Source organism: Vigna unguiculata, chromosome 10 (genome assembly GCF_037176805.1).
Source record: "Vigna unguiculata cultivar grain cowpea cultivar isolate G323 ecotype 2 chromosome 10, ASM3717680v1, whole genome shotgun sequence".
Classification (NCBI taxonomy): domain Eukaryota; kingdom Viridiplantae; phylum Streptophyta; class Magnoliopsida; order Fabales; family Fabaceae; genus Vigna; species Vigna unguiculata.
This window is the reverse complement of record NC_140801.1, coordinates 4015786-4038579: the sequence shown is the minus strand read 5'-3', so window position 1 is coordinate 4038579 and position 22794 is coordinate 4015786. Positions and strand designations below refer to the sequence as shown.

General features: G+C 34.3%; 2 protein-coding genes and 1 pseudogene across 3 annotated transcripts; all 3 read left to right on the top strand.

The window, feature by feature from the left end:
* Nucleotides 1-321: 321 nt before the first annotated feature.
* Nucleotides 322-9227, top strand: LOC114166396 (disease resistance protein RPV1-like; annotated as a pseudogene). The gene is made up of 7 exons (XR_014985460.1): nt 322-855; nt 915; nt 960-1186; nt 5769-6638; nt 6801-7091; nt 7227-7936; nt 8419-9227. The product of XR_014985460.1 is annotated as a disease resistance protein RPV1-like (transcript).
* Nucleotides 9228-11476: 2249 nt separating this feature from the next.
* On the top strand, nt 11477-13361 carry LOC114166395 (uncharacterized). Its single transcript, XM_028051122.2, has 3 exons — nt 11477-12555; nt 12625-12990; nt 13070-13361. Exons 1-3 carry the CDS (start codon nt 12475-12477, stop codon nt 13319-13321), a joined length of 699 nt encoding a protein of 232 aa, XP_027906923.1. The 5' UTR covers nt 11477-12474; the 3' UTR covers nt 13322-13361.
* A 4778-nt stretch (nt 13362-18139) lies between these two features.
* On the top strand, nt 18140-21123 carry LOC114166991 (replication protein A 70 kDa DNA-binding subunit B-like). The gene is made up of 11 exons (XM_028051879.1): nt 18140-18220; nt 18880-19147; nt 19246-19342; nt 19425-19546; nt 19634-19718; nt 19806-19938; nt 20019-20173; nt 20265-20385; nt 20482-20661; nt 20752-20829; nt 20911-21123. Exons 1-11 carry the CDS (start codon nt 18140-18142, stop codon nt 21121-21123), a joined length of 1533 nt encoding a protein of 510 aa, XP_027907680.1.
* The last annotated feature ends 1671 nt before the right edge of the window (nt 21124-22794 follow it).

Sequence of the window (22794 nt, the reverse complement as noted above, 5' to 3'; positions counted from 1 at the left end):
AAAACACATTGAATTTAATACCTTGATTATTGCTGGATCAGGAGAAAAATATAAATATAGAGTGATTATTGGTGGCTCGTAACGCACTTGGAGACCACAAATAAATCTAGGCTATTATCTTTTCACCAACTATTTTTCGTTCCTAACAAAAAAATATATATACTCTTTTTTATTAGCATTTTCTGTATTATGACAACCTATAATTCATCAACTAATTTTAAACTTCGACGCAAACTATATAGTTTTTTTTAATATGAAATTTCTTATCAGACTCTACTATAAGATGAGATAACATCTTTAACATTAGTGCTTTACATTTGAAGAGTTGACTTCAATTCCTTTGATGGGGTTCGCTTCTTCTTCATCATGTTCGTCCTTCTTAAGATCAGAACCGTATTTCATATACGATGTGTTCATCAACTTTTGGGGACAAGACATCGGTAGAAAGTTCGTTTCTCATCTCCACGCTGTCCTTTTACAAGCCCAAGTCAAAACGTTGCTTAACGAGGAGAAATTTCACGAGGGAATGAAGGTGGAAGAACACAAGCGAGCAATAGCATGCTCTAAGATTGCGATAATTGTTTTCTCAGAAACATACACTGAATCTACCAACTGTCTTCTTGAGCTTGAAAAAATCATTGAATGCCGCCAAACTTTTGGCCAAATAGTTCTGCCCGTATTTTACGAGATTGACCCGTTGGATGTACGTCATCAGAAGGATGATTTCGGAAGAACGTTGGCAGAAACTGCACACAAAAGTTATTCAGGAGAACAAATGGAACATGCGTTGTCCAGGTGGAGTCGTGCACTCACCACAGCTGCAAGTATCATTGGTTGGGACGTCAGAGATTTCAGGTAAACAAACGAATCCTTCTTACTTACTTTCATTTGGGATTGAATGAAACATATGTTAGGGTTGTGCTTTACTTTTCCTAATACATTACCATTCATATTGAAAGCATGATGCCGAACTTCTGGATGTTATTGTTAATCGCGTTCAGACATTACTGGACTATCAGGACTTCGTTATTACCCAATTTCCTATTGGATTAGAGTCCCATGCGGAAAAAGTGATTAGATGTATTGAAAATCATTCCACCAAAGTATGTATGTTAGGGATATGGGGAATGGGAGGATCAGGTAAAACTACCTTCGCCAAAGCCATCTATAATCGAATTTATCGTTCATTCTGTTAGGTAAACTTAAATGTGGGTAGTTGGTAGTTGGAAGGTGTGTAGTTGGTAGTTGGAAGGTGGGTAGTTAGAAGTTGTTGTATTAATTGTGAGTTAGGTAGTAGTTATATTTAATGAATGTAGTTGAAGGGTAATGTCCAAAGGCCTATAAAAGGACCATGTAGTGCTTCATTTCAAGACACAACAAATCTGAATACAAAGAGTGTTTATCTAGAGAGACTTGTTTGTCAACAAATTGGCATCAGAGCTTGAGAGCCTGAGTGTTTGAGTGAGTTAGAGAGTTTGATCGAGATGGCCAGCTTAGCTAACAGCATGCCCATGCCGAAGTTATCAAAAGGCGTCAGCTATGATAACTGGAGTCTGCAAATGAAGGCTCTCCTTGGTTCCCAAGAAGTATGGGAGGTGGTCGAAAATGGGCACCAAGAACCAGAGGATGTTGGAGAAATGACGATAGCCCAGATTGCTACGTTAAAAACAACACGAGCAAAAGACAAAACGGCTTTGTACGTGCTGTACCGAGCTGTTGATGAGTCCGGCTTTGAGAAGATAGCAAATGCTATGTCTTCAAAAGAAGCGTGGGATATTCTGGAGAAGGCATACAAAGGGGATAACCGTGTGAAGCAAGTTCGGCTTCAAACTCTCAGAGGTGAGCCTGAAAGGATGAGGATGAAGGAAGATGAAGGGGTTGTTGAGTACGTCTCCCGAGTTGAGACCGTAGCGAATCAGCTCGGTAGAAATGGAGAGACGCTGCCCGCTTGCCGAGTGGTGGAGAAAATCTTGAGGTCGTTAACCGACGACTTCGAGAATATAGTTTGCGCAATAGAGGAATCAAAGGACTTGACAGCGCTCTCGGTGGAAGAGCTTGCTGGGTCGCTTGAAGCGCATGAGCAGCGGAGAAGGAAGAAGAAGGAGGAGTCCCTTGATCAAGCACTCCAAGCAAAGGCAACCATTAGGGAGAAGAAGGTTCCTTATACTCAGAACACTCGAGGCCGAGGTGGTAGAGGCAGAGGAGGATATGAAAGAAGTCAAGAACAGGTCGGCCAACAAAATTGGCGTGGACGAGGACAAGGTGGAGGTCGTGGTGGTAGAGGCCGAGGAGGTCATTCGAACAACTCAGGAGTTGAGTGCTTCAAATGCGGTAAGTACGGTCATTTTGCTAAAGACTGCTACTCAGGAGTCAAATGTTACAATTGTAGGAAGGTTGGACATTTCGCGAAGGACTGTCGATCTGAAAGCAATAAGGAAATGAACTTCCTTTCTGAGGATGCTGAGGAAGAAGGAATATTGATGATGTCCAGGAGATCAGGTGCCGAGCTAAGTCCGAGCTGTTCTAACAACTCAGTTTGGTACCTTGATACAGGAGCAAGCAACCACATGTGTGGGGATGCGAATCTTTTTAAGGAGCTCACCAAAGTTGACGCTGGACACGTATCATTTGGAGATGCATCAAAGGTGGCAGTAAAAGGCCGGGGTACAATCTGGTACCTGCAGAAGAACAACCGAGTTGGAGAAATCAGAGATGTGTACTATGTACCCGATCTCAAGAGCAACATATTGAGCATGGGCCAGCTGATGGAGAAAGGCTACTCGGTTCTGATGAAAGACTGAGTACTATACTTGAAAGATAAGTCAGATCGATTGATTGCTCGAGTAGAGATGAAGAAGAACAGGATGTACAAGCTGGACCTAAAAATAGTCCAAGAAAGGTGCTTGAAACTTGACGTGAAGGATGAAGCTATGATGTGGCACTTCCGGTTTGGCCACTTGCATTTTGGTGGACTAGCCGAGTTGGTGAAAAAGGAGATGGTGCGAGGACTCCCGACGGTGGAGTTTGAAAAGAAATTTTGTGAAGAGTGCGTACTCGGGAAGCATCCAAGGACCTCATTTCCGAGAACTACCGAGTACCGAGCAAAGGAACAACTCGGATTAATTCACACAGACATTTGTGGACCAATTACCCCTGAATCTTTCAGTGGGAAAAGGTATTTCATTTCTTTCATAGATGATTTTTCAAGAAAAACATGGGTGTATTTTTTGAAGGAGAAATCCGAGGTGTTCCAAGTGTTTAAAAGGTTCAAGGCAATAATTGAAAAGGAGACCGGTATGCCTATCAAATCTGTTAGGTCTGATCGAGGAGGCGAGTTCATCTCATCTGAGCTCATGAAGTATTGCGAGGAGCAAGGAATAAGGAGATTTCTGACAGCACCATACTCACCCCAACAGAATGGAGTAGCTGAGAGGAAAAATCGAACCATACTTGACATGGTTCGTACAATGTTGAAAAGCAAGAACGTGCCTAAGGAGTTCTGGGCAGAAGCAGTGCAATGTGCCATCTATGTGCAAAATAGATGTCCACATGTTAAGTTGAACGAGAAAACACCGCAAGAAGTCTGGAGCGGAAGAAAGCCGAGTGTGTCTCACCTCAAAGTGTTTGGTAGCATTGCTTATGGTCATGTTCCTGCTCAACAAAGGACCAAACTTGAAGATCGGAGCAAGAAGTACGTGTTTATTGGGTACGATGAAAAAACCAAGGCGTATAGGTTGTTCAACCCAATAACAAAGAAGGTGATTATGAGCCGAGATGTTCAAGTTGATGAAGAGAGCGAGTGGAAGTGGAACAACTCGGAGAAGGAGTCTAGAAGCTTGGAAGTAGATACACCACCAGCTGTGAGAGATCATGAGACTTCTGATGAAGAAGATGAACCTCTACAGCCTAGAGCACGAAGCTTGCAAGACATATACAACTCGACTGACGAAGTACATGTTGTATGTTTCTTGGCAGATTCGGAAGACTTGAACTTTGAAGAGGCCGTGCAGGAGGAGAAGTGGCAAATTGCAATGAATGAAGAGATCGGAGCAATCGAACGCAACAACACGTGGGAGCTAACCGATTTGCCCAAAGGAGCTCGACCTATTGGCGTAAAGTGGGTGTACAAGAAGAAAACAAACGCTGAAGGAGAAGTTGAGCGATACAAAGCTCGACTCGTAGTGAAGGGGTACAAGCAGAAGGAAGGAATAGACTATGATGAAGTATTTGCTCCAGTGACGAGGATGGAAACAATCAGATTGTTGATTTCCTTAGCAGCTCAACACAGATGGACAATCTTGCAGATGGATGTGAAGTCAGCATTTCTGAATGGAGTCTTGGAAGAGGAAGTATATGTTGAACAGCCACTTGGATACATGCGAAGAGGCGAAGAGAAGAAAGTCCTGAGATTGAAGAAGGCACTTTATGGCCTGAAGCAAGCTCCACGAGCATGGAATGAAAGAATCGACACTTACTTCAAGAAGAATGGGTATGAGCAGTGCCCTTATGAACATGCTCTTTACATAAAGAAGAAAGGAGAAGATGTGATGTTCATTGCCCTCTATGTCGATGATCTTATCTTCACAGGGAATAATGCTGAGCTAATTGAAGCATTTAAAGAAGTGATGAAGAAGGAGTTCGAGATGACCGACTTAGGTCGTATGAAGTATTTCCTTGGTTTGGAAGTCATTCAAGGGAAGGACGGTATCTTTGTGTCGCAGGAAAGGTATGCTGAGGAGGTCTTAAAGAAGTTCAAGATGACAAGTTGCAACCCGGTTTCCACCCCTATGGAACCTGGCACAAAACTTTCTAAGTATACAGATGGAGACCGAGTTGATGCGAGCAAATACCGAAGTCTGATTGGAAGTCTCAGGTATCTTACAAATACTAGACCAGATTTAATGCTGAGTGTTGGAATAGCAAGTCGGTATATAGAGGAACCAAGGTATACTCATTGGAAGGCCTTAAAGAGAATTCTAAGGTATGTGAGAGGAACTGTATCACTTGGTCTGATGTATACCAGGACAGATGATTACCGACTAGTCGGCTACTCAGACAGTGATTGGTGTGGAGATGTTGATGACCGGAAAAGCACGTCTGGATATGTATTCTTCATGGGGAGCACAGCGTTCACCTGGCTTTCAAAGAAACAGCCCATTGTAACACTGTCAACATGTGAAGCAGAGTACGTTGCAGCAACCTGGAGTGTCTGCCATGCAGTTTGGCTTAGAAACCTTCTAAGTAAACTGGAATTGAAGCAAGAAAAGGGGACTGTGATCCGAGTTGATAACAAGTCGGCCATTGAATTGGCAAAGAACCCGGTCAATCATGAGAGAAGCAAGCACATTGATGTTCGATTTCACTTCATCCGAGAACAAGTGAAAGAAGGAAATGTAGAGTTGGAGCACGTTGAAAGTCGTGCACAAGCTGCAGACATGTTTACAAAGCCGCTGCCATCCTCTCTGTTTGAGGACAACAAGATGATACTTGGAATGAAGGACAAGAAGAGCATTTAAGTTTATGGGGGGATTTTGTTAGGTAAACTTAAATGTGGGTAGTTGGTAGTTGGAAGGTGTGTAGTTGGTAGTTGGAAGGTGGGTAGTTAGAAGTTGTTGTATTAATGTGAGTTAGGTAGTAGTTATATTTAATGAATGTAGTTGAAGGGTAATGTCCAAAGGCCTATAAAAGGACCATGTAGTGCTTCATTTCAAGACACAACAAATCTGAATACAAAGAGTGTTTATCTAGAGAGACTTGTTTGTCAACACATTCATTGGAAAGAGTTATATTGAAAATATTGAAAAAGTTCGGAATCCAATATACGGAACGCATGTTCATTTGCACAAAAACTTCTGTATAATGTCCTAAAGACCGACCTCGACTTGGAAAGCGTTGCGATGGGAAGAACCATAATCGAGACTGAACTTTCCCGAAGAAAGTTGCTCATTGTACTTGAAGATGTGAATGAGTGTGGCCAATTAGCGAACCTATGTGGGAATCTCAAATGGTTCGGCAAAGGAACTGTAATAATCATTACAACTACAGATGTTCGCGTCCTGAACCGACTCAAAGTTAATTATATTTATAAAATGAATGTTATGAACGAAAATGAGTCCCTTGAGCTTTTCAGCTGGCATGCCTTTGAGACAGAAAAACCAAGAAAAGAGTTCAATGAACATGCTAGAAATATAGTTGCTTATTGTGGAGGACTACCACTAGCTCTTAAGCTCTTTGGTTCATTTTTATGTTGTACGACAATGGAAGAGTGGGAAATTTTATTGCCAAAACTAACACTAATTCCCATTCCTCAAGTTGAAGAGAAGTTGAAAATAAGTTTTGATGGTTTACGTGACTCGGAAAAGGATATATTTCTTGTTATATGTTGTTTCTTTATCGGTAAAGAGAGAGGCTATGTCACAGAGATACTAAATGGTTGTGGACTACTTGCTGATATTGGAATAACAGTTCTCATTGAATGTTGCCTCATAAAAGTTGGAAGGAACAACAAAATTGACATGCATCCTTTGTTACAACGCATGGGAGGAGAAATTATTCGTGAAAGATGGCCATTGGAACCGGAGAACAGGAGTCAATTATGATTTCAGGATGATGTAGAAGATGTAGTGAAAATGTATATTGTAAGAACATTCTTTGTATGATTTTGAAACTACTTTTGAATGTATTTTCTTTCTAAGTGTAATGCATGTGTTTTTAACTTGTGAGACTCAACATTAAGTATCAATGATCAACTAGTATTGACGAATTTCTTATTTTGTTTTTCTTTACTATTTTCATCACAGGGAACAAAAGCTACCCGAGGATTGTCCCTGAAACTGCATTCAAACAAAATAAATTGCCTTGAAGCTCACACTTTCAAGAAAATGAAGAGATTAAGACTGCTACAATTGGATCATGTACAACTTAATGCAGATTATAGGCATCTTTTTAAAGACCTGAGATGGATTTGTTGGCAAAGGTTTCCTTTTATATACATTCCGAACAACTTTCATATGAAAAATATAATTGCAATTGATTTTAAGCATAGCCATCTTCAACTCGTATGGAAACCACCACTCTGGAAACAACCCCAGGTATTCATTACATTGCCTTTTCTTGTAAAATTCATAGGTTAATTAAAATAGAAAGATTATAATTGGTTTCGGTTATACTGATTACAATTTGTTTATTTTCCTCCCTAATCTCTTGTTAACCAACTATCTTTGTAGGTTTTAGGGCGATTAAAATTTCTTAATCTTAGTCACTCCAAGTACTTGAGAGAAACACCTGACTTTTCAAGACTACCCAGTCTTGAACGGCTCATTCTAAAAGATTGCCCAAGTTTGTGCATGGTACATCCATCCATTGGAGATCTCTGCAATATTCTGCTGATAAATTTGAAGGACTGCACAAATCTAAGTAGTCTCCCCAAAGAGATATATAAGTTGAAATCTTTAAGAACTTTCATCCTCTCTGGCTGTTTCAAGATTCACATATTTGAAGAAGATATAGTACAGATGGAATCCTTGATAATTCTAGTTACTCAAGATACAGCTTTAAAGCAAGTGCCCTGTTCAGTTGTAAGCTCAAAAAGCATTGGATATATATCCGTGCGTGGATTTGAAGGATTGTCACATAATACTTTTCCTTCAATCATTCGATCTTGGATTTCACCAACAATGAATCCACAATCTTATATTAGTCCGTTTAGCATGGATATGGAGAATAATAATTGGCGTGACCTTGTGCCATTGCATAGCGGCCTTGTGAATGTTAGAAGTGTTTTGGTTCAATGTGACACAGCCTTTCAACTGTTTTGGTTCAATACGACCTAAATATTATAGAGTCAACAATTTCAAAGCATCAGTTGAGGTTTTCTTTGATTGGTGTTGGATGTTACAATGAATTCCTCAACACTCTCAGCGATAGCGTTTCTGAGGTTCCTTCTCTAACTCTTACCTTTGTGTACATACCTTCACCATTCACTTTAGCTATTACATAAGACAACATGAAATAATGATCCTAATACAGTATTTAAAGGAAACCACAAAACTCATCTTTTTGCACCAGTCGTTTCTATAGTAGAATGCTTCATTTAAAAATATTTGACTTTAATGATCATGCTACACATGAACCATGTTTGTTAGATTCCCATTGATAGTAAAATTATAGTGAAAATATAAGTTGATTTGTGTATTACATTGTAATTTGATCAAAAAGCTTATTTTTGTGTTTCCCATTGCTTATCGAGATTGAAACTAAAAGGAATAGTTGGCACAACAAACATCCATCTCATCCATATTTTTTATACGGTAGACCCATTGAAGATTATTGTGGTGACTGATTCCAAGAATACATTGTAATTTGGAATGACAAAAGAATTATAATATAGATGACTAAGCCTTTGATATGCTGATACAGAGATTGGCATGCAGTGAGTCTTGGGATGTTTCTCTTCCAAATGACAATTATCCATACTGGTTGGCCCATATGGGTGAGGGACATTCTGCTTCTTTCACTATGCCTCATAATTGTAACACGAAGGGAATGATTTTGTGTGTTGTTTATTTATCAAGCCCTGGAATCGTGGCAACTGAATGTCTTACAGGTGTCTTGATTGTGAATTACACAAAGTGCACATTCCAGATTCACAAGCGTGACACAGTATTTTCATTTAATGAGGAAGATTGGCATGGCATAATATCAAATTTAGGATCTAGAGACAAAGTGGAGATTTTTGTGACTTTTGGTCACAATTGGTCAAAAACACAGTTGTCTATCTGCTAAGTGGTATGGAAATGGAGTCTACCAAAGGACCATATCTTAAAGAAAATTATTAAAAAATGGTAATGTGTAAAGTTAATGTTCTTCTTTGAGAACAGAGCAGGATTCCCTGAGTTATGGAATAAAATCTAGTGTCCTTGTTTACAATTTAACTCATTGCATTGTTTTTTGTTCTCTGTTGAGTAGTAGTTTATAGTTAAGAAATCTAATGTTTATTTTGCCATGTTTCTCACTCCTCGCATTCTTATTGGTTGTACAAAGTTGGTTGCATCACATTCATTAGTACTTGTTTATCCTCACTTACATTTCTTGCATCACTTTCAAAACTATAGGCACCTAATTCAGTACTTTTATGACATAAACTAGGCCTTCTGTCCGATGCAGCAAAACTAATTTTAGATGAAGTATGTTTACATGAATATGAACCTAAAAGATGTTGTTATCTGATGATCCAGCCATGTGAATCATCTAATACTATATACAATTCTAAACTAACAAATGGCAACTTTCTCTATAAAATAATATATCTGATCCACTTCATTTCAAAATTTTCATTCTACAAATGGTAAAATGGCTTACGTGTCAATCAACCAGAATTTTGAGCGTTTTTAAAAAAATTCAAAATTCATTTATTATCACCTTCAAAAAGTTTCTCTCTTTCTTTCTCTCTCTCGCTTTTCTTCTCCTCTCTTTCGCGTTCCACACTTTTCATCTTCTTCTCAACCTTTCTCTCTCTCTCTTTTCTTCTCCTCTCTTTCGCGTTACACACTTTTCATCTTCTTCTCAACCTTCCTCTTTTCTCTCTTTTTTCTCACGCACAGACCACAACCCATTGCTTCTAAACGGAGAAGTATTTTTTGGATCCAGTTTTCTGAAGACAACAACTCATTTGCTGCTTCTATTTTGTCACATCTATCTTCTTCATCCCTTTTTTTACAGGTCTAAACGGATAAATATTTGTTGTTTTGAGTTTTCTTCAGCCAACAACTCATTTTCTGCTTATATTGGTTAAAGATCTAACTTCTTCATCCTTTTTTTACAGGTATAAACGGAGAAATATTTTTTGTTTTAAGTTTTCTTTAGCCAACAACTCATTTTCTGCGTATATTTCCACAGATCTAACTTCTTCATCCCTTTTTTTACAGGTCTAAACGGATAAATATTTGTTGTTTTGATTTTTCTTCAGCCAACAACTCATTTTCTGCTTATATTGGTTAAAGATCTAACTTCTTCATCCTTTTTTTACAGGTATAAACGGAGAAATATTTTTTGTTTTAAGTTTTCTTTATCCAACAACTCATTTTCTGCGTATATTTCCACAGATCTAACTTCTTCATCACTTTTTTTACAGGTTTAAACGGAGAAATATTTTTTGTTTTAAGTTTTCTTAGCCCACAACTCATTTTCTGCTTATATATTGTCAGATGTAACTTCTTCATCACTTTTTTTATAGGTTTATACGGAGAAATATAATTTGTTTTGAGTTTTCAGCCAACAACTCATTTTCGGCTTATATTTTGTCAGATGTAACTTCTTCATCCCTTTTTTTACAGTTTTAAACGGAGAAATATTTTTTTTTTTGAGTGTTCTTAAGCGAACAACTCATTTTCTGCTTATATTTTGTCATATCTAACTTCTTCATCACTTTTTGTACAGGTTTAAACGGAGAAGTATTTTTTGTTTTCAGTTTTGTTAATCGAACAACTCATTTTCTTCTTATATTTTGTCAGATTTAACTTCTTCATCCCTTTTTCTACAGGTTTAAACGGAGAAGTCGATTTTTTTTAGAGTTTTCTCAACCCAAACACTCATTTCTTCTTCTTTTTTGTGAGATCTATCTTTTATTACCCAGATTTCGTGGTTATTTCTACTTTTCTCCAGCGAACAACTCATTATTCTTTTATTTTGTCATACCTAACAATTTTATTGCATCATTGTATTTTCTAGGTTTGGTACATTTGTAATATGGTTCACTACCGCAGATTTAACATCAGGTTTGAAATAAACTTTTGATCAAACTTTTTTTTCTGTTTATGTATATCTATCTGTTGCTTATCTGTATTTTTTCACTTTTAAGACCCTTCATCTTCTATACTTTTCTACCTTCAAATCTCTTTTTCAGTTTTTTTTTTCGTTAATGGTATTTTTTAATACAGCATTTAATCAGCAGATCTCTTTATTGTTACCTTCAAAGCGATTTTTTTTAGACTTTTCTCAACCGAAACACTCATTTCTTCTTCTCTTTTGTGAGATCTATCTTTTTCAATCGTTATTTTAGACTTCTAAACCCAGAAGTCGTATTCATCTATCTTTGTGGATTACCTTCATGATTTTTTTATTACCCAGATTTCGTTGTTATTTCTACTTTTCTCCAGCGAACAACTCATTATTCTTTTATTTTGTCATACCTAACAATTTTATTGCATCATTGTATTTTCTAGGTTTGGTACATTTGTAATATGGTTCACTGCCGCAGATTTAACATCAGGTTTGAAATAAACTTTTGATCAAACTTTTTTTTCTGTTTATGTATATCTATCTGTTGCTTATCTGTATTTTTTCACTTTTAAGACCCTTCATCTTCTATACTTTTCTACCTTCAAATCTCTTTTTCAGTTTTTTTTTTCGTTAATGGTATTTTTTAATACAGCATTTAATCAGCAGATCTCTTTATTGTTACCTTCAAAGCGATTTTTTTTAGACTTTTCTCAACCGAAACACTCATTTCTTCTTCTCTTTTGTGAGATCTATCTTTTTCAATCGTTATTTTAGACTTCTAAACCCAGAAGTCGTATTCATCTATCTTTGTGGATTACCTTCATGCTTTTTTTATTACCCAGATTTCGTTGTTATTTCTACTTTTCTCCAGCGAACAACTCATTATTCTTTTATTTTGTCATACCTAACAATTTTATTGCATCATTATATTTTCTAGGTTTGATACATTTCTAATATGGTTCATCATGTTTCATTTTTTTTTCGTTATTATTTTTTTTTAATAATTCATTCTATCACCAAATCTACAAATTTTAACCCAATATTCGTTTTCATTTGCACATTTTTCAAATCACCCTTGACCGCTTCAAATACTGCTTTTATAAATCTCCAAATTAACCTGTCAATCAGTATTCAAAAGCATTAAATTTCGCACTGCTCGAGATAATGATGAATAAAGTGATCCATCACCTGCCACACGTTTTCATTTGCACATTTTTCAAAATCACCCTTGACCGCTTCAAATACTGCTTTTATAAATCTCCAAATCAACCTGTCAATCAGTATTCAAAAGCATTAAACTTCCCACTGCTCGAGATAATGATGAATAAACTGATCCATCACCTGCCACACGTTATAATTATTAAAGTTTATTATATTCCAATATTAAATATACACCATCCTCAAAAAAAGCAACATTACAAAATTACATTAAAAAATTGTACTTATACTTTTACGACGTTTCATAATTTTTATTTTTATTTCACGTTTAATTTTTGAATTCGTATTTATTAACCGCTACTTTTACCACTTAAGACTATTCACTTTGTACGGATACTTCCAACAGCTCTGACTTCTCCTATTTCTTTTATATATATTCCCTGTGTTTACCAATTCAAAGTCAGACATTTCATTTCTCTACTGTGAACCATTTTCTTCTCTTACAATTTTACTTCATCACCAACCTATTCTGCTTCAATGGAACCCATGCCCACACCACAATCCATACTTTCTTCAGATCTGGTTGGCGGATTCATTTCTATGTTTTTGAAAGACCAGGTATATTTTTTTATTCAATGTTAAATAAATACTTTTATTTATTTATTCTTAACTTATTCATCTTTTAAGGACTGTGGACACGTCGATCGAGTCTTCATCATACGCTATTGGAAGGACCTTGGTGCTAAATGGACTGTTGTGGATTACCAAAGTAATGTTCACCATGTTACTTACAACATGGATATTCACACTCCAATGATTACTCAAGGCTGGAACCAACTAAGATCTTTCTATGGACATCAGTCAGACAAGTTGGTTATGTTCAAATACGTGGGAAATTCATCTTTCGTAATCCACGTCTCTAAACGTTCTGCAAACACAGGAATCAAGACCAAGTTCCTCAACAATGTTGCCATATGTCGTCCTCTCTCTATGTCAAACTTAATCCATTTTACTGTTGAACTATCCACATACTACTGTCAAGCAAGCGACCTGGTTAGTTTTGTATTTTTATTATTATTTTAAATTTCCATTGCTTTATAATAATTAATATCTATTGACATTCTTTTTTCAGTATTTGAAGAAAGAATTTGCTACTTATTTTCAAAACAGTGGACTTTCTTCTGTTGTTTTACATGGACCCCGGGGCAAGGTCGAGTGTAAATTGATAATAAGACGTAGGTGTGTTAAGATAGGATCTGGCTGGAAAGACTTTTGTGCTCTTCATCAACTCTCTGTACAGGATCACCCTGAATTATTTTTTGAAGTTGAAAGTCAAAGAACAAGCAGAGATATCAAAGTTCTTTATCCACTTTTTTGGTTTTAAAGTTGTAATTTTTTATTTTATTTAGTTTGAACTTTTTATATTGCACTCTTACTTTGTATTCAGTTATTATATATCTCAATATATAAGTTAAATTTTGTTCTCTTTTTTTATATGTATTTTATTATTTTGTATTATTTTTGGTTCGTCTTCATTTTAGTAATTATAATTTATTCTTAATTTCATTTTTACTTAACAATAATGACCATAACACAAAATGAACTATGATTAATTATTATTATTAGAATCTTTTAAGTTATAAATGAATTATAATCTGTTTAACCATTTTTTAATATTAATTGAAATAGAAATTTGAAATGACTGTTTAGAAAGCTTTTTGTATTCCACCGCCTTCAAAAAGTTGTTTTAAATGTCTTGAAATCAACCTGTCAATCAGTTTTCAAATCCATTAAATATCGCACTGCTCGAGATAATGATTACTAAACTGCGGATCTCCTCTGCTACACGTTATAATTATTAAATAATAAATCAGAAGCCAACAAACGTTTCATTTTTTTAAATTTCTTTTCATTTCTCAAGATCAAATTAAATGCACTGACCAGATTACCGTAACCAACACTAAAACGCTTTGATTACCGCTTCATCTCTTCACATTCAAACGATTTTCAAGACGCTAATAATGACTGCTCTATGTAATCAACACTAAAACGCTTTGATTACCGCTACATCTCTTCAATTCAAACAATTTTCAAGACGCTAATAATGACTGCTCTATGTAATCAACACTAAAACTCTTTGATTACCGCTACATCTCTTCACCTTCAAACACTTCTCAAGACAAAAATCATGACTGGACTACGCAATAAGCTACATCTCTTCACATTCAAACACTTTTCAAGACGAAAATGATGATTGCACTGCGCAATAAACACTAAAACTCTTTGATTATCGTTGCATCTCTTCACATTCAAAGAAATCTTCTTTCAAGTATACTCATCTGTGTTCATCTGTTTAAATCAGATTTTCAGAAGTGCTTCTCCATTACACCGAAGGTATGTATGCATAATTATTACACTTTTATTACCTAGGCTTCTGTTCATCATCTTTTATCTTTATCATCTTCTCCGTTTCATCATCACCATTTTCTTTTCCATTGCACAAACATTTTTAAACTGCTCTATCCTCACCATCTTCTTTTCCATATCACAAACACATTTGATTACTAATACCTCTCTTCACAGTCAAAAACCGCACCTTCCTCTACAATTTACAACTTATCTTCTTTTTCTCATACTCATCTGGGCTAATCTTTCTGATACCAGAGCGCTTTCCATTACACAAAGGTATGCATGTTTAACTTTTATATTTTTATGAACGACAAGTTGTACATCATCGTCTTTTATGTTTCATCATCTTTTCTGTTTCAGCAACTTTGATGTTTCATCATCTTCAATGTTTCATCATTTTCTCTGTTCCATCATCATCATCATTTTCTTTATTTGTCATATTCTCTTTTTCATCATCAACCACTTCTACAAATTTTTTTAACGTATTCATGTTAAACTTTTCACTTTTTTATGAACTACACTTCTGTTGACAGTCCACATCAAAAAATTTGTTTCGTGATTTTCTGTTTTTCATCATAACCATGTTAAAGTTTTACCTTTTTATGAACTACACTTCTCAGATGATGATGTTTTCTGTTTTTCAATGTTTTTTAAATATTTTATACCATCTTCTTAGATGACGACGAAACAGTGCATATTGGGTGATCAATCCATACTTGCAACTAAGTGGAAGGGTGGATTCTTCACTATGTTCATCGAAGAACAGGTTTTTTTTTAATTCATCACTTATAAATTATTCATCATTATTATTCTCTGTTGAATTTAAATAATATATTTTTCATGAACTCTTTTTTCTGAAGGATTTTGGTCACGTGAACCGAAAGTTTGTCATTACATTAGGCCGTGAATTGGGTCCAGTTTGGACAATTTCTGATAACAATGGTAATATGCACCATGTTACCTTCAACATGGATATTTATAATCCGAGGATTACTCATGGGTGGTGTGATATAAGAAAATTCTATGATATAAAACCACCCAGAGTATGTTACTTAAGGCATACTGGAAATTCTGAATTTGAAATACACCTTTATGATCAGTGTTCAGAAACTACTTTGCAAAAATTTCAAAGTCATGTTCGATCAAATCTTCCACTCACAACGTCAAAATTAATTCACTTTGAGTTCCGCCTTTCTAAATACAACTGGAAATCAAGCTCTCTGGTGATCTTTCTTTCCTTTTTTTTTTTTGTAATCTGTTTACCATTAATTTTGTTTGTTTCTAATCTTCGTTTTAATTTATATGTAATTTTGTTTTGTAATAATATTTTTTTGGTCTCCGCAGGATTTGAATTCAGACCTATGTAAGTATTTTCGCAATAGTAATTTCTCAGAAATTGTGCTTTATGGTCCAAAAGCACAGGTTCAATGCAAATTGTTAATTAGAGCAAGATCGGTGAAGATTGGCAGTGGATGGAAAAACTTTTGTCAACTACATGGACTACAGGAAGGAGATATAATACTTCTTGAGGTTGACGGTGAAGAACCAAGCAGCCATGTCAATGTGCTTCTTAATATATTTGACTATTATCATGGCCTCTGAAATCATCCCTGAACAATATTATTTTAACGTATTACTTTTTTTGTATGCCCAATGTAATATTTTGTAGCAATTATTATAGACTTTTTTTACATTACATATATATATATATATATATATATATATATATATATATTTTGGTAAATACAACTGTTTAAATCTGATATAATTTTAACTGCTACATATCTTCTTCCATATCTACAAATCTGATATAATCTCGAATATCTTTGCCATTTAATTCATGTCAGAACCCCAAATGTCATATCATTCATTAAAGCTTTTTCAATTAAATTTTATATTTGACAACATATGACCATGGTTTATTTCAGATACATCTCATTTTTAAATATTATAACTAAAAAATAATATGATTTTAAAAAAGTAGATTGATATGACTTTTGCACTGCTCGAGAAATTTCTTAATTCTTTCCACATCTTTGTATTCCGTACCAATCTCTGATATTTATTTCTTTATTAATTCTTTATACGAATTTAGTTTTTTTGAATATTTGTTATTTATATATTATTATTTTAATTTATCCAACCGTTTTGTCTTCTCCAGCAAGTTTCTAGCACTATTGTATATTGTGTATAACACTGTTTTGTTCTCTTTTTCTACACTTTAATTAATTATTATTCATCCAAATAACTGTTCTCTTTTCTCTGCCAAGTCTGGATTCATACAAACCATATTCCACGAAAGGTATGTCCTTCATTTGTTTTTGATAACAAATATAGTTCGACATGAAGCGTAGCAGTTCATATGTTCTTTTGTACAGTTGTACATTTTGTTCATTTGTTAACAAATCCTGAAAAAACATCTTCGCACATTGCTTTTTTCTTAAAATTATTTGTTTATGCAGCCATACTTTTTTGCAGATCTTCATTGTTTCCATATTAGTGATTCAATTAATAGTTCACTGCTCAATACATCACGCCAAGAGGTAATATTTTCATTTCAAAGTAAGCTTTTAATGGTTCATCTTCATCAGAAAGCTTTTTTTCCTTTATTTTCCTTTTATATGAAACCTGTCAAAAAAACCATTGCAACACATTACTGGTTTCTGACATCAATAGCTGTTTTTCGCAGTTTTCACAAGAAAATGATAGTATGATTTCTGTAAACCTAGGTTAAATTTTTTTTTTCTATTAACATGTCATGTCTATTACTCCATGTTTGCAGATTACTTAATGCTTTTGTACCTCTTGGTTTCTTTAACCATTTCAAATTTTACAATCCAATCACGTGTGAACCTTTACTTTTTTAAAATTGGCCAAATCCATGTTATCTTTTTCCTACTATCCTTGACCAAACAGATATATATAACTCTATAGCTGCTTTGAACCTTTTATTATTTTTTTAAATTTCCTTACTAAAATATTTTATAATTCATTATTATCTTTTTTCTGTGAGTTTACACTACAAAAAAAATTGAAATTACCGACGGAATTTTACCGACGGATATACTTCTGTCGGTAAATTTGAATTACCGACGGATTTTACCGACGGATTCTAAAATTTTAATTACCGACGGATTTTTCCGTCGTTAAAAAAAATTTCATTTACCGACAGAAAAATCTGTCGGTAAAATCCGTCGATAATTCAAATTTTTTTTACCGACAAATTTACCGACGGATTTTTCCGTCGGTAAAAGAAGCGGGAAATTTCCCGCCCAAATTTGAATTACCGACGGATTTACCGACGGAAAAATCCGTCGGTAAAAGAAGCGGGAAATTTTTTGTCCTAATTTGAATTACCGACGGATTTTTCCGTCGGTAAAAGAAGCGGGAAATTTCCCGCCCAAATTTGAATTACCGACGGATTTACCGACGGAAAAATCCGTCAGTAAAAGAAGCGGGAAATTTTTTGTCCTAATTTGAATTACCGACGGATTTATCCGTCGGTAAAAGAAGCGGGAATTTTCCAACCCAAATCTCACCTTATAAGAAGACGAGGAGAAGAAGAAAATAATAAAAAGAAGGAGAAGAAGAAGAAGAAGATAAGAAGAAGAAGAGAAGAAGAAGAAGAGAAGAAGGAGAAGAAGAAGAAAAAGAAGGAGAAAGAGAAGAAGAAGGAGAAGAAAAGAAGGAGAAGAAGAAGAAGAAGAGAGGAAGAAGGAGAAGAAGAAGAGGAAGAAGGAGAAGATGAAGGAGAAGAAGGAGAAGAAGAAGAAGAAAGAGGAAGAAGATGACAATGGCGGCGGCGGCGGCGGCGACGGCGGTGACGACAGTGACGGCGGCGGCGGCGACGGTGACGACGGCGGCGACATTGACGGTGACCACGAAAAAAAAACGAAAAAAAAAATTGAAAGAGGGAGGAGAAAGAAGATGAATAGTATAACTAATTTACCGACGGATTTTTGGTAATTACCGACGGATATTTAGGTCGGTAATTACTGACGGATATTTTCCGTCGGTAATTACCGACAGATTTACCGATGGATTTTTCCGTCGGTAATTACCGACGGAACATGATTTCCGTCGGTAAAATTTTACAGACAAGCATTTTACCGACGAATTTTTGACCGTCGATGATCCGTCGGTAATGTTGATTTAGCGACGGATTTTGGCCATTACCGACGGATTTTGACCGTCAGTAATAATGGTTTTTCTTGTAACCAATGTAGTACTTACTTTTTTACTTCCATTTCTTGAATATCTTTGTGTTGAGATCAACATGTCTCTCTCTGAAGTTCAAAAGCAAACTCAAAATGTAAGCCAAGTTACTCCAGAAAAGGAGAACTGGAATATCATTGTTAGGGTGATACGTTAATGGTTCGTTCCAGATTTCACTAAACAGAGGTGTCCTTTTTCCATGGAGTTGGTTATTCAAGACAAAGAGGTTATTATTCGTCTAATTATTTACCATCAATGTTATCAACAAAATATCTGTATGTTAAACATCTTTATCTTTATTATATTGATTTATTTCAGGGTTCTAAAATACATGCTTCCATCAGACGTACTCTAATTTACAAATTCCAGACTGAAATTTCTGAAGGTGATGTTTATGCCATACAAAATTTCAGTGTTGCTCCAAATTCTGGAATTTACAGAACTACGCACCACCCTTATAAGATTAATTTCCAGTTTGGTACCAAAGTTAGTTTGCTTGATGGTAACTTGGTTCCTGATGTGAAACCACAATACACACCTTTGTCATTATTGACAACCACTGGATTCGATACTGATTATTTAGTTGGTAACTTAATATTTTTTGTTTTTCTACCATTCATATATTTTAGTTATCAACAATTATTTCGTCATTTTATGTTATGACTTCTATTATTTTTTCTTTAGATGTATTGGGATTACTGGTCAGAGTGGGTACTGAAAGAGAATTGCAAGTTGATGGAAAGACAACAAAATTAAATGTCATTGCAATAGAAGCTGATGAGTATTTTATTTCTATGATATACTACATACCTTTTTATTTTTGTTTAAATAATGATTTGACATAACATTTATTGAATGTTTAGGTCTCGAATAGAATGTACTTTGTTTGGTATTTATGTCGATGAACTGAATGTATTTCTTTCAAGTGGAGAAGTACAAAATTGTGCTATAAGTATAGAATTAGCGAAAGTCAAAACTTTTCAAGGTAAACTTGTGTGACTTCTTTTACTTTTGTTATATTACAATTTTTATTACCATGGTACTTTCACATGCACTATGTTTTTAAATTTAGATAAGGTTCAACTTCAAAATTGCAAGTTCTGCACTAGGATTAAGTACAATGTTAACTTCAAGGAGGCATATGAACTTAAATCAAGGTAATGTTCAAATTGTTATTCATTTATTGCAATACTTTCTAATTTTTTAGTTAATCCATTTTTTTAACTTTAATTTGTATTGCCCAGGATGATTGAGAACAATGAATCTCCCTCTCAAGGATTAACGCAGCTGTCTCAGACTTCCAAACATACTGTGGAAGAAGACTTTTTAACTCTTACACCTAGGACGACTATTCAAGGTCTTAAAGATTGTAAAGAGGTTAGAATGACTTCTAAATTATTTCATGTCATTTTGTTGTTGTCAATACCTTTTTACATTAATCTTTTATATATTCAAAGGTTGCAACTTTCATATTGTTTGGAACCATTAACCATATCTTGGATGAGGATGACTGGTGGTATACGGCTTGTGTTTGCAACAAAGCTGTTTATCCAGATTCAAAGATGTTCTTTTGCGAGAAGTGTAACAAGCATGTTATAAAAGTCTTTCCAAGGTTAACTTTAACTTTAGTAAACTTAATGCCAATTTACATATATGATTATAATTTTCACTTTTGGGAATTAATACTTTTATATATTTTACAGATATAGGATTAAGGTTCGAGTTATTGACTCATCCGATTCCACCACATTTGTTCTGTTTGATAGGGATGCAACCACCCTTTTCAAAAAAACCTGTGCTGATATGTTAGAGTCTCATGATAAGGTATACTCTTGAATATATCAACTTATATATATACAGTAATAAGGACAGTGCGATATATCTCTCTGAATATGATTTTAAATTACTTTGTTATCGTAGATGAATGGTTGTGGGAATTTTCCTAAGGAGTTTGAAGAATTAGTTAATAAAAGTCTGTTGTTTAAAGTTGAAAGTAGGAACGATCAAACTTTCAAACTTGAACAATCTTTCAGAGTGAAGAAAATATGTCTTGATGATGATATAATTGAGAAGTTCAATGATTCTTCGTTGAAATCTGTGGTAATATATAACTTTAAATATACAGTTTACATTTTACAATTTACATATATTTAACTTCTTAATCATTTATTTTTCTTAACCTTCTTAAAGGATGTTTATGCTGGCAATGGTGAGTTTAGCAGAGAAAAACAGCGTGTAGTCAATGAGTCTACTGTTGATATTGCAGAGGTATACAAATTTAATAAATTTCATTTTTTGTTAATGACGTATGATTTTATTAATTCTATTTGTTTTTAAACTGTACTATAGGATTTATTATTCAGATTTACCAAAGAAACAATTGACTGTGCATCCCAATCTGCTGACTTAATCAAAGATACTGCTACAAATGAGGATGGTAACACTTCACTTAAGAGAGAATCTGCAAAGAAGACCTTATCAATTGAATCCATCGAAGAAGACACTGTTCTACTGAAGCTGCTAAAAAGAAATATTAAGAAGGAAAAAATAGTCAAACAATAGATGACTTTAGTTTTAATATTTGAAGACAATTTCTTTTATGTCTGACAATTTGGGACTGTAATATGTGTACGCATGGTTATGTCTTTAATTTCCTTTAAACTATAACTTTGATGCTTAATTTGATTATAACTATATTATGCTTTTATTATGGTTTTATTTGTTACAAATTGTATAATTTTATTTCTTCCATCCGCTGGTTTGTAAATTATTGTTGACATTTTTCAATTATTGTCAACAAACTTGACTGCCAGCTACATCAAAACGTTTTAAAAGTGATATTATGTTTTACCATCAATTATTTATCAATTATTTCTTATAATAAAAAAAAACTTTTATCAAAAACTTATTTAGAAATTCAAATTTATTAGTTATATTTATTTTCATAAATGCATCATATATTTTTCTTAAACAACCGAATTTAGAAATTCTTATTTACATTGGTTTTGATAAATAATATATATTTGGCAAACTAATTAAGAAAAGGGATTTTGGTTGTTAATATAATATATAGATATATATATTAATATTTATCTCTATATGTTATATATATATATATATATATATATATATATATGGATTTTGGTTGTTACTTTATTGTAAAAATAACTCTTTATTTTATTATATATTATATTATATTATGATATTATTATATTTTTAAAATATTTTATAACGTAATATTTTATATTGTTCTTTTAATGGTCTTCCCGTTTTCCAAAGTAATAATTACATTACTGTTTTTAAATGTATTTGTAATCGTCCCGTCTTTTCATGGGGGATTTTTCCTCTATAAATGTTGATCTTCATTCTACCATCACAACCACACTTGAAGATAAGTTCCGTCATATTCTCCATTTTTACTACTCTATTTCTACTTCCATTCTGAAAGTCCTACCAAATGGAGAACAACTTCAACCAAGAACAAGTTGTTAATAGAATGAGTAGGTACCAGTTCTGTATTATCCACCTTGAGGATGAGGTACGTCTTTGGTATATTTTTATATACAGTTTTGGTTTTAAAAAAATTCTTCTACTCTTCTTTTTTTTTTCACGGATTTGAAATTATATTATCATTTTTTCTTCAACTAATCTATGTCGTTGTTCAAATAAATTATATCCTTGGAGGTTGTTGGGTTTGTGGATCGTGCATTCGCCATTCTTTATGATCACGATCTTCAACGTCAATGGACTTTAACAGATGAAGAAGGCAATAGACATGTCGTCACTTATAACAAGAATTTACAGAAACCAGTGGTAATAGGAGGATGGAATGATTTAAGGGAATTTTATGAACTACACGATAACCACAGTATTTATTTTGGATATGTTGGTCATTCTTGCTTCCACATCACTATTTTTCCAAGTAAATGCAAACCTTTATCTATTGGACGTTTTCTTAAAAGACTTCAAGCAGATGAACCACTTTTCAATGGACCGAAGTTACATTTTTGCATATTTCTGAATCCAAACCAATGCCATGCTAGCCATCTGGTGAGATTCATTTCATTTATATTTACATTAATGTATTTTAATTTTTTAAAAAAATTTAATCGATATCTTAAACGGATAAATAATTTTTATTGATTTCTTTAATTAAATTGTATGTGTTAGGATTTGCCTTCTGATTTTGGCAATTATCTTCGTCAAGGAAGATTTAAATACATTCTTCTTCAT

Excerpts from the sequence above, each read along its gene's own strand:
- LOC114166395 (XM_028051122.2), top strand. The coding sequence starts at position 12,475 with ATGGAACCCATGCCCACACCACAATCCATACTTTCTTCAGATCTGGTT. Across the intron at positions 12,556-12,624 it reads CTATGTTTTTGAAAGACCAG|GACTGTGGACACGTCGATCG; the intron begins GTATATTTTTTT and ends TCATCTTTTAAG. Across the intron at positions 12,991-13,069 it reads ACTGTCAAGCAAGCGACCTG|TATTTGAAGAAAGAATTTGC; the intron begins GTTAGTTTTGTA and ends TTCTTTTTTCAG.
- LOC114166991 (XM_028051879.1), top strand. The coding sequence starts at position 18,140 with ATGGCGGCGGCGGCGGCGGCGACGGCGGTGACGACAGTGACGGCGGCG. Across the intron at positions 19,547-19,633 it reads GAAAGTCAAAACTTTTCAAG|ATAAGGTTCAACTTCAAAAT; the intron begins GTAAACTTGTGT and ends TTTTAAATTTAG. Across the intron at positions 20,830-20,910 it reads CTACTGTTGATATTGCAGAG|GATTTATTATTCAGATTTAC; the intron begins GTATACAAATTT and ends ACTGTACTATAG.